Source organism: Juglans regia, chromosome 2 (assembly GCF_001411555.2).
Source record: "Juglans regia cultivar Chandler chromosome 2, Walnut 2.0, whole genome shotgun sequence".
Classification (NCBI taxonomy): domain Eukaryota; kingdom Viridiplantae; phylum Streptophyta; class Magnoliopsida; order Fagales; family Juglandaceae; genus Juglans; species Juglans regia.
In genome coordinates, this window is record NC_049902.1 from 7,755,908 (window position 1) to 7,768,209 (window position 12,302).

The following is a 12,302-nucleotide window of genomic DNA, read 5'->3' on the forward strand; positions in this document are numbered from 1 at the left end:
AAAATAAACTTCCGTAAATGAGGTTTAAAAACCTAGTTCATCAAACTCTGGAAAGTGGAGGGCGCATTGGTTAAGCCGAATGGCATCACCAAAAATTCGTAGTGCCCTTCGTGTGTACGGAATGCGGTTTTAGGGATGTCTTCAGTTTTTACCCTTATTTGATGATATCCCGACCTTAAGTTGAGTTTAGAAAACACCTTGGCACCATGTAGTTCAACCATCAATTCCTCCACCACTGGAATTAGATATTTATCTTTCATTGTGACATGGTTGAGGGCACTATAGTCAACACATAAAAGCCATGTGCCATCTGCCTTCCTTACCAATAAAACATGTGAGGAATACGGGCTTTGACTAGGTCGAATAACACCAGATTCCAGCAACTCTTTAATGATTTTCTCTATTTCATCTTTCTGAAAATAGGGATAGCGATAGGGCCTCAAAAAGATGGGTTGAGTACCAGGTAATAGGGTGATACTGTGGTCTTGAGATCTGGTTGGTGGGAGGCTAGAAGGGAGGGCAAATATGTCAGGATATAGTTCAAGGAGATGCTGTATGAGTTTAGGGACAGGGGTAGGTGTTTGGGCTTGGGGAACTTGTTCAATGAGCTATAGTAGCACACTTTTTTTTTTCCAGAGCAGTAGCTCTATTAAATGGCCCTTCTTCCATTAAAGTGCTGCCACGCAGCCCCTTTAAAATGATCACAGTGTCCTGATAGTTAAACTGCATAGTGAGGTTATGGAAATTCCATAAAATTGACCCTAGCCCTTGTAACCATTGCACACCCAGCACTACATCACAATCTGCCAGCACTAGCAAATACATATCCACAGAAAACCTCATGTCTTTGACAACAATTGGAACATCTTTAATTCTGCCCTCACTTTGAATTCGGTCTCCATTTGCAACTTTCACCCTAACTTTGTCATTGGTTAACACATGTAGGGAAAGTTTTGATACTATAGAAGGGTCCAGGAAGTTGTGAGTACTTCCTGAATCAATGAGAATAGTCACTGGTTGGTTACCAATTCTGCCCACAACTTGCATAGTTTTAGGGTTCAAGGACCCTATAATAGCATGTAAAGTGATCTCTGAAGCTGCACCAGTGATTTCTTGTGTGATATGGTCCTCTTCCTTCTTAGTGTCAATGTCTACCACTTCATAATTCTCCTCAATCAAATATAACTTTGGACTTGAGCATTTGTGACCTGGGGCCCACTTGGGGTCACATGAATAATATAGGCCTTTTGCCCTGCGCTCTCTCATCTCATTTTGACTAATAGAGGCCTTTTGCCTTGACCCTAGTGCATTCCCTTCCATGTGGAGGGATAATAAACGTAGTTTATGCTGATGAAGAATATTATGATAGGTAAAAAAATAGTTTACCTTAGATAGCCATCCATGGAGGTTATCTCTGTGAAAAACTGGGAAGTCCAATTGAATGGGCCTTGGCTGGATGTTTGTATTGTGAGGTACAAGTTGTGACTCTTGATTTTCCAGATGTTGATTGTTTTGCGGATGACTAGATGAATCTCCTGATAGAGTTGTCTTCACACTGTGCAGATCTGTTGCCATACCAAAAAACTACTTCAACATTGTCTCCATTTGACGCCGCATAGCTAGCATCTCCACGCCTATTGTATTAAGCTGGCTTTCAGTGTCTTTGATGTGTTGTTCTGTAGTTTTTCTTTGAGCATTGAGACCTTCCTATAATTCTTTCATACAAGTGTTTTCAGGCATGGTGAACAGGGCAGGAAGGGGCTCTGGATACCACTTGTAATAGATCAAACTAGGGATTTAAGGAAAAATTGCACAATCTGATGAATATTTCATATGTATTGGGAAGGAAAAGATAAGGTTGTCTTCGAGGGGAGCTCCTCCATATATGAAAATAGAAAATAACAAAATGATTCTCAGGTTCTGGATCCTTTTTCTGTCCGTTACTACGCTTACTTATACTAGTAATATGAAAAGACATAATTACCCTTATAGTATTCGATTACAGACTTAAAGGAATTAAAATAGTATAAAAAGAATAATGGATCAAGCCCTCTTGGCCCATTCACAGCCTGTATGAGTGGACTTCATTTATTAAGCTTCTAATGTGCCATGGCCCATGTGCCTTAACCCAGCCCTTACACTTACATGCCCTAACTCAGCAACATAACTTTTGGAATCATCCTAAGTGCCGACATCTTCTTCTCAAGAGTTCTTCAAGTAGTTCTTCTACTTTGCACATTCGGCGTGTTACAAAAATATGTAAATAATACTTACCATAATGATAATTTTGACTTGTATCTTTGAATCTCTTAAGATTCACTTTTAAGTCATGGTTAGTAGAAATTTCATTATTTAATGGCGTTACCACAATTCAACAACTTGTGTTTCACATAATTGTCACGAGGTTTGCATGATACTTGAAAAATATTCAACAATGACAGCCAAACTAAAATTGTTACTAATATTAGTTGAGTTAATAATATAATAAAAATAATTAAATTTACATATTTTCATTAGTTTAAATTCTAGAATAAGTTACAATTTTACATGATATCAGAATAGAAGTCGTGGATTCGAACTTAACTTTACACCCTACATCATGTAATTAAATATTTTACGTATTGAGTGTGAGATGAGTGTTAAGAATATTATACAAATAATTACATTTATATTTTTCATCAGTTTAAAATTTTAGAATAAGTGATGATTTCACAAATTATTTGAAATGATAGAATAATTGGATTTAATAAGAGCACCGGCATTGGACTTGGCAAAATACATAACTAGCTAAAATTTAGCTACAAACCACTAATTTTAACCAACTAGTTGAAGTACATTTAGGCCCATTTAGATATAAAAAATATTTCATCTCATCTCATAATTATATTTTTTTTAAATTTTTACATAAAATATAATAAACAATTCAATATTTTTTAAATCTTAAAATAATAATAATATTAAAAAAATATTATAATAATATTTTATTCCATTTTTATCTTATTTTAACTCATTATTCAAACAACACATTTTCTAAGTTATTGACATTGAGGATATATCACTGCAACGTAAATGACTTTTTGCGGTCATTATTTTTTTTTTGGTGATTCAAAGTTTTGACGAAAAATGTCAATTTTTGGCATTTCTGGAAAATAAAAATTATACAAGAAATTGCTTTTTGCATCCAAAAACATGTCGACGCAAATAATCTTGAACAGAAAAGTTAATTCCAACACCTTTTTTGTATTTTACAGCGACATTATTATGCCGCAAATGGCACTGCATGATATTTAACTATTGGTGGCGACTTTAAACCGACGCAAGAAGTCACGATTTAAAACTTCCCCAATATTTCTTCTCCCCAGCCCGATACTGTCTCCCTTTCTCAGTGATTGTTTGTGTTTCAGCTCTGTAACCAAACGGGGCCCTAGTGATTTGACGCCCTTTCCGCTGCCGCGCCGTTGCCGCCTCGACTAGCCGGTGAGTCTGTCTCTCCTTCGTGTCTCTCTTTCTCTCTCTCTCTATAACTCACTCGGAACCGCTCTCTATCTCTCCTCCGTGATTAGACTGCCCCACCGTCGCGCCGCCGCAGCCCAAGGTATGCTGCCACCTCCTCCGCCGTGATTAAGCGCTCTCCCTCTCTCTTTTCTCTTTCTCTCTCCTGCCGTTACTCTTATTCTCTCTCTCTCGGTTCTGTCCATCTGTATCTCCCTCATTCCGTCCCTATGACTCATTCCTCGGTCTCTTCTCTCTCAACTTCGCATCTCTCGGTCTCTCTTACTATGCTCCGATTGTGCCACCGAACCTGCTACACGCAGCACCGCCACGCCATCGTCTTCGGCAAGTTTCTTTCCTCCTGTAGGTTTTCTTCTCCTTCTCCATGTGTTCCCTCACCCTCTGTCGATTTGAAAACTCCTAGTTTCTGCTTTCTGTATAGGTGAAACTTCAGCGAAAGATTTAACTAGATTAGGATGCAGATATCTATTGTTGATGTTTTGGATTTGTATTGGGCTCGTAGGTTAGATGTTATGCTGATCTAAATTATCAGTTTATTAATAATTTGTAGAAACGTGAATAAGTTATCAGGTTTTGTTTCTGTGATTCTTTCCATGATAAGGTTTGTTTTGTTTATGTTTGTTATAAAATCTGTGCTTGACATTTAATTATCTCCGTGAATGTTACTCAAGAATCAGTTTATTATCAGAATAAGAATTTTGTTGGTATTCATATGCTTTTTAATTTTCAGTGGACTATATCACTTAATAGGCTTAGAGTTGGCTGTTACCGGAGTGGGCTAGATAGAAGTGAAAGATAACAAAGGTGAATAGGTGGAGGGTGATGTTGTGGGCGCAAAACCCCTTGGGTTTTTGTGTACATTTGGATGAAAGGGGAACGAAAAAGAAATGTGATGAATATAAGTTGAAACCTGTGTCAGAAGATAAAAGTACTGCAGAAGAAAGAATCAATTATGAGGAAATATGATATGCAGTTCAGAACCAAATAGCTAGCTTCTTGCTGAGCATCTGAATGGATCAAAAGCTTCAAGACAACATGGAGGATTCAAGTCTAGCTATTGATAAGGAGAAGCAGTTCTGACCTATCTTACTAGTTACTGTCAGTTGTTCATGCTTTACAAGCAATTAGTGTATTCTCTTTTTAGAAAGTACAAGAAATTGAGAGATAAATGTGTTTCTGTTTTTGTATAGAATTTTTTTATTGTTTCTTTCTCTCTCTTCTTTTTGGAAAACTTCATTCAAACTTTCTCTTGTTTTCCTCTTTACATCACATAACGTACCTCTCTTATCAATAGCACTCTGTTGTCTTTCTCTACACTCGCAATTTTGTAGGCACCCACCATCGCATATTCTCTCTGTAGCACTCTTCTAATGTTGAGTCAAGAATAAACTTGTAGCTTCATTTTGAATTATGTTTTAATTTCTTATTTTTTTATATTTGACTTGGAGTTGGATTTTTTTATTTGATTTCTTATTTCCTATTTCCAATTTGGAGTTCAGTTTTAAGTTGTGGTGTGGGTTGTTGCAATTGGGTGTTAGGATTTATGGTTTGATATATGCTATTTTGTATAGATTATGCATAATGAGGTTATTTCATTTTTCAATCAAACTCGTTTGTTTCCTTTTTCATAAAAGAAGAGCTTAGAAGGTGGTTTTGGTATCACTAGATTGCTTTTGTATTACTAGGTTGTTGATTATGAGCTAGATATCAAAGTATTAGTGAGCATCTAATAAATGCTTTTTCAGAGGGAACTTGCATTTATTTAATTGAGTCAGCTGATCGAGTAGTGTTTCATGAGATGAAACATCCTAGGGCTGTCTTATCAACTGAATACCTTCAAACAAGATCTTGTGTAAAGTGGGTCTTTACACATCAGCCTCTCCTTGTGTAACGAGATTAAGCCCACATTCAAATACATCAAAGTTTCCATCCATCATTTAGGTTCTTAGTTCACGATTTGGGCTTAAACCAACTTATTTTACCTCTAGCTCGGTAATAATAATTATTTAGGATTGGGAGATGAATGTGTATGCTAAAAAGAAGAAGCACAATAGATAGGTTAAAGGAAAAGGGAAAGCATAAGCACCATTATTCATTGCTCCTTGAGCTTTTATTCTCCCTCATGGAAAGAAAATGGGAGCAAGTTATTGTTTTGGCTTGTCCTTACCATATAGATAGAGGCTATTGCAAAACTTAGGACTAGATATCGAGCTAAGACTTGAGAGGGACAAAAAATTGAGTTGACTTGTTTTAAAAATGAAAAATACAACTGTTATTTTTTATTTTGTCATCCCTAGTAACATTTGTTGAGTTGGCATTTTTTAAGTAATTGATCATTTAATTCTTGATAGATAAAATCTTTATAATCAGCATCATGAGTGAGAATGACAGAATTAAGACATCATTTCCCATTAAAAATTTCAAATTGTTGAGGGTTGTGCCTCGTTAGATGATTCCAGTGGTGTGTTAAAAATAGAGGGCCAAATCTAGGGGTGCTACTTGCCTGATACGGGCTGGTAGCCACCCCTCCTGCCCCTCGCCCTCGCCCCTGCCAACATCCCTAACCTTCCGTATCCGCTTGCCATACGGGCAAATTTACACTGCCACCGTCCGTCCACCAATATTCACAAAAAAATCGCCAAAAATTGCACAAAAACCTCATATTTATGCATGAATCTGCACAAATATTATGATGTTACAATCATCGACCATGGCTTGGCCGTAGGTGGAGAAGAAGAAGAGGATTGAGAGGATGAGAAAATTAATAGGAGAAGAAAAAATCGCCGGTGACCCACGACCGCTGCTTGGTCATCAATGGAGAAGAAGAAGAGGAATGAAACGAGGAGAAAAAGAAGAAGAGAAGAAGAGGAGGAGAATAAGAAGACGAAGAGAAGAAGAGGAGGAGGAGTAGAAGAAGAGGAAGAGAAGAAGAGGAAAAGAAGAAGAGGAGGAGAAATGGAGAATAACCGGTGTGAGAGTAATAGGAAGGAGACGAAGAGAAGAGAAGAGAAGAGAAGAAAAGGGAGAGAGTAGAGGTGGGTGGCTGGAGGAGAAAGTGAGGGGAGAGAGAGAGAAAATTAGGGATTTAGTTTTACATATGATAATTATATTATATACCCATGAGCGGGCGTGTAGGCGAAAAACCCTGCTTGCATTTTGATCTATGCCTTAAGCACTTGCCCGCACCCCATGCGGGTGGGTTGTCTGCTTGTCCCCTAGCGGGGATGGTGGATTGGGTGGGTGGGTCGTATTACGGGGGCCTGCCACCCAATCCTAGCCGAATCCATAAGTTTTGCTAAATTTCATTTTTTTCCCATTTGCCCTTGCACACGTTCGAAACCCACCCACTTTCCCTCTTTGTCGAGCTCTCTCCGCCATAGTTGACGCAAAGCCATTGATCGTATGGCATAACTCTCAGTCTCTTTGGTCCTTGTGGTGGTCTCACATCCACTCTTTCACCATCATTATCCCGCCACGCTCTCGGAGAAATCCCCAAGTCCGAGGCAAGCAACCTTTCTCACAATCCAACTCTTTGGTTAGTTTCATCAGATTAGTTCTATTTCTCAGATTATTGAACATTGAATTTTTACGTCTGTTTAGTTGCATGGAACAATTGAACAAGCCACAATTTTAAGGAGCCCAAAACCGACCAAAGTGTACTGTTTGGTTGCTGAGAAAACTCTAGCTATAGCATAAAAAACTGATCGTTGAACCATTAGATTCCTTTTTTTTTTTTGGAAACTGTTGTGAATATCACGTTGATTATTTCCTTAATTCACATGAGAGTGAAAGTTCTCTCTCTCAAGTCCATGTGAGATTGCACAACTCTCTCTCTCTCTCTGTGTCTCTCTCTCTATCTATCTCAGATTTAACTTTTTAACAACCAAATACATGAAAATCGAAGCTTTTTGTTCTGAGGTTTTCTTGGCAATTAAACCGAGCTTATTTTTTAATATTGATTTCATCATTCTGGTTTATTTTTACTTTCATCCAAACTAATGCATTAGGCAAATTTAAAATTTAATATTTTGTTCTGTCCTTGTATATATTGAAAGTTGGAACCTGTTGGTTTGATTTGGTTATCTTGGTTAGTGCCAGGGAAAATGGGGAGTGAAAGCAATTTGAAGACTTGGGTATCGGATAAGTTGATCTCGCTGCTGGGATATTCTCAGCCCACTCTTGTTCAGTATATTATTGGACTATGTAAGTCACGACATGATAATTCTCTGTAATTTAGCCTTGGAGGGACATATAAGATTGTGGTTATCACTTTATTTAACAGAGCTGGTTACTTTTGTTGCAGCTAAGCAAGCAGTTTCACCAGCTGATGTGTTGGTCAAGCTTGTGGAATTTGGACTCTCTTCATCAAGTGAAACCCGTGCATTTTCTGAAGAAATCTTTGCTAGAGTGCCACGCAAATCATCTGGTTTAAATGTGAGTTTTTTTACTTGGGATTTCAGTAATTCATAGGGTTACAAGTTTGACGAGTATCTGCAAAATTTTCTTTGCTGTTTTAGTTTTTGATTCTTTGCATGCATCCATCTAATATTCTCTGCCCCTTCTCACTATACTTGGTGTCTATTACAGCTTTATCAGAAACAAGAAAGGGAAGCTGCTATGTTGGCAAAGAAGCAGAAGTCTTATGCGATTTTGGATGCTGATGATGATGATGACGACGACAATGATGTGGGAGGCAATGTTGATCATAGATCTTCCACTGCAGCTGCTCCTGAAACCAGAAAAGTAGATACCCGTAGAAAACGTTTCAGGAAGAAGATTGAAAGTCAAGAAGATGAAGATGAAGATAATGAGGCACAATATTATGGCCTAACTGATGGAATTTTTTTTTTTTTTTGTCTTTGTTTCATCAAGTACTGGGAAAAGCTTATTCTAATGTCATGTTATGTTTGCTTGCTTTGACGCAATGCTACAGGTAATTGCACAAAGGGAAACAAAGAGACAGGCTAAAAGGAAAACTTCTGAGGATGAAGATGATGGTTCAGAGGTATTTTGCGCTGAAATGTGGATGCTTTTATTTGTATAAGATGCCGCGTCTTTTGTTACATTGCGTTCTTTTCACTGGAAAAAGTCTTTGAGTTATAACACAATACTTTTTCAATGTTCATATAATAAAGTATATTGACAATGTGACCTAGCATACAAATCCTACTCCATCAATTGATTCACTTCTTTAATCTTCTTAATTCTTTTATCTGGTCTTCTTATTGGTTTTTTTTATCAACTTGCTATACCATAGTCTGGGACAAGGGCACCCCCCCCCAGGCTCATACAAATAAAATTCGTATATGGGTGCTTTTGCCCAGTTTGTATGTCTTCTTTGCTTTGTGCTTTTGCCCAACCACCGGCTCGCCTTATTCCATTGGTGGTTTTTGTGTTGTCCCCGTCCTGTGTAACGTTGTCTACAATGGCTTTTTTGCAACACCGGTAGAGGCCCTGACTTCAAGGGTTGGATGACCTGCAGGTTTAACCTGCCATCTCCAGGTCGGATAGCCTCTAGAGTTGTGGGCTTTCATCTTCCCTGTAGAGATGAGATAAGTGTTTGGAGAGAAAAGTCATTTTTTATAATTCCTATAAAGGTCATTTCCATAGTTCAACCTCTTTTTATAATTGCAAGATATGAAAAACTTAGAGGTAATATTAGCAATATTCTTGGAAGAATGCAAACTTTGAAATTTATTTTTTCTTTCTTATTGTTTTACTCATTTTTTATCACTTTGCTAATGGTGTTTCTAGAAAATTTCAATTCAACTATTTATTTCAAACCTAAAAGTACTCAACCTCTACAAATTTATAATCCTGGCTTCTTCCTTGAGATTCATAGTAGGGCCCTTTTGATGCAACTAGGTTTGACATGTTCCACGGTATCAAATCTAAAATATGTTTGCTTGAATACATATGTGGTTTCATTGATTATACTATTGTGTGCCTTCGTAAAGTTTGCACTTATGTTTTGCCTAGTGTCAGTTCTACTTAGGAAAAACATTATGCTTATTTTCATCAATATGTTTTCCTTGTTTTCTCTGTAAATTATGTCTCGTGTTTCTACTGTTATGCAGTCAGAGGAAGAGAGATTGCGTGACCAAAGAGAGAGGGAGCAATTAGAGAGAAATATAAGGGAGCGGGATGCAGCAGGGACACGAAAGGTGTGGATTTATATTGAAATTATTACTATTAGCTGTTGTCGAAAGGTATGCTTGGACCTTTTTTGTTTTCGTCTTGTTGGTCCAAACCATCATGGTTTAACCTGTCTATGCTTCCTCACACCATTGATTTACCTCTATGCTTAATTGGGGGTAGCTAAATGGTGGCTGTATAGCTAAGCTTGCTTTACTTGCATAAAAAAAAGTATAGTTGAGCTTGCTAAGTGAAGCAAATCAATCTGGCTTGTTCACACACACACATGTAGTTCATAACAATGCTTTGTAGTAAATATGGTAAACCTGAAAGAAAAAATGGTTAGTGTGAGACTTCAGTACGGAACTGGCCCCGAGCTTGGATTTCACGACACCTACAAGTATGTAGGTATATACATATAACAAAACTTGGGGTCACTTTTCCTTTAATACATCTTAATAGACTGACAATGCCTTCTTATTTGTGCCAATGACTAGTAGTAGATGTACATATTTCTACATATGTTCACATCTATGTAATGTTATACAAAATGCTTTATTTGTTAATTTTCATGTTACTAATTATTTTATATATTTATTTATTTTTTAATTTTGTAACAGTTAACTGAGCCAAAGTTAACACGAAGGGAGGAAGGTATAGCATATTTGCAGGCATTTCAATCGAAAATGCATTGCATATTTGCATAATGTATGTATACACACATCATTATATAACCTTGTCTCAGTTTGATGTATTTTTATTTTAAACAGAAGAGGAAATGAGGAGATCTAATGCTTTGGAGCAAAATGGCCTTGAAACCTTGAGGTTGGTCATTATACATCCCATATGATTTGCTCCATCGTTGAGTTTTTAACATGATTTCGCTTCATTACTAATGAAAAAAACGATATCATTTCTTTATTTGAAAATGGAAACATCATAAGATTTTTTTGCAATAATTTGGAGTGTGGTGTGTGTATATCATTAGAAATCTTGACTTTCGTTGAATATTTATTCTGGAATTCTTTAAGGTTATCTAAGTAGAGCAGAATATCACAAGGGACTCTTTAAATTTATTTTTTTCTTTTCACCACAAAATTTGTTTCTCAACATCTGTATCAACAAATGTTCAACATTATTAGTTCGCTAACATCATTTGGATAATAAACCCCTAGGGTTTGGCTCAAGTGTTTAAGGCCTTGGGTTTAGGGATATGCTTTCCTGAGGTCTAAGGTTCAAGTCCCATTGGGTGCAAACAATCTCTAGGGGTCATCAGACTGGGGGATTTTCCCCTTGAATTACCCAAGGTGCACTTGCGGGAAATTCCTTGTCGAGGGCTTGTGCACCCCCGAGATTAGTCGGGACGCTGTTCCGGAGACTTGGTGCCAATAATAAATAAAAAGGATAATAGTGCATGGCAGAATTATTTAATGATGGGACCAATTTATGAAAGTGTTTGCCCGGGTTTTCTTAATCTCTCTCTCTCTCTTGGGGTATGGCCTTTCATCTTCCATCCCTGCCACTTCTCGCCAGGGATAGTCCTTGATTTTTCTTTGCTTCCCTAATTCGTGTTCCCTCTGTCTTTTTTCTTCTTTTAGTTTTAACTTTAGTTTGTTGAATATGGATTGTAGTTTTTGGATTGAAGCTAAGAGGTTTGTGTTTAGTAGGAAAGGTGGTAACTTTTTTTGTATTACTAAGAGGAGCAAGAAGATGTCTAAGTCCCTTCATCTTAGTGGAGGAATGGTTATTTGGATGGCAAAGATGGTGGAGGATTGTCTGAGGATATCGAGCAATGCAGATTCTTTTAAGACAAGAAGGGATGGTAATAGAGTTTTTATGGCCCAAAAGTGTCCAAACACATTTGGTAGATTTGTGAAGCTGATTGAGTTTGGCACTGCTAAAGGGAATGGAATCATAGTGATTCCAGAAGGGAGGAAAAGAGATGGTTGGGCAGGTTTTGTGAGATTAATGAGAGAGATGGTTGATTTTAGGAACTCTGTTTCAGGTACTAAAAACAGAGGTGCTCCTAGGAGGGTGGTGGTGAACGGGATTCCAGAAATAAGAAGGTGATTTCTGATACATCTTCAAAATATGTTATTCATCATTGTGAAGTTTCTTACCTGTCGGCCTTAACAAATCCAAGGTAGGAGGGTTATGTTATTAGAGTTCTGGTGTTGGTAAATTTAGGAAGGATGAATCGGTGTTGGATGGTAACATAAGGAATGGTGTTTTGTGGTGGAAGCAGTTGGATGAAAGGAAGAATGGTTGGCCTGCTGAGGTGTTCAAAAAGTTGGAGAAGTTGAAGGGTCTCTGTGGCACGTAAGGGCATAGTTATTTGGGTGGAAGGAGAGGTTGGAGTCAATGTTGAAGAAGGAAGATGAAGGGTTGGGTTTGTTTATGGGTTTGGGCCTAAATTTAGAGGATAAGGAAGAAGGAAAAAGGACGGGGGAGTAGCGGAATGGGCCTATGGGTTTTAAACTTAAGTCAGCAAATGGGCCGGATTGAGGCCCAGAAAAGGCCTGGTCTCTAGAGGCCAAAGCCTTTACGCGATAGACAGAGTTCGAAAAGCCCGGGAAGAGGGGTGGCCTAGCCCAAGGGCTTGGTGGCTCTGACATCACAAACAGGGTCGACGGTGTCAGGCGAGTCTTAGAGAG

At 37.8% G+C, this 12,302-nt stretch overlaps 1 protein-coding gene across 4 annotated transcripts in view; it reads left to right on the forward strand.

The window, feature by feature from the left end:
* The first annotated feature begins 3,363 nt into the window (after positions 1-3,363).
* LOC108990957 (pre-mRNA-splicing factor ATP-dependent RNA helicase DEAH1-like) overlaps positions 3,364-12,302 on the forward strand; it is a 33,269-nt gene continuing 24,330 nt past the window's right edge. Inside the window, exons 1-8 of one of the 4 annotated variants that reach the window (XM_018965084.2) lie at positions 3,364-3,477; positions 7,606-7,716; positions 7,817-7,947; positions 8,101-8,325; positions 8,447-8,518; positions 9,591-9,677; positions 10,269-10,302; positions 10,419-10,473. In XM_018965084.2, coding sequence (XP_018820629.1) covers positions 7,617-7,716; positions 7,817-7,947; positions 8,101-8,325; positions 8,447-8,518; positions 9,591-9,677; positions 10,269-10,302; positions 10,419-10,473 — 704 coding nt within the window. In that variant the 5' untranslated portion in view covers positions 3,364-3,477; positions 7,606-7,616. Of the gene's footprint in view, positions 3,478-3,528; positions 3,856-6,548; positions 7,049-7,605; positions 7,717-7,816; positions 7,948-8,100; positions 8,326-8,446; positions 8,519-9,590; positions 9,678-10,268; positions 10,303-10,418; positions 10,474-12,302 lie in introns of those variants that run through there. The other 3 variants (XM_018965085.2, XM_035687580.1, XM_035687581.1) reach the window with 3 other exon arrangements.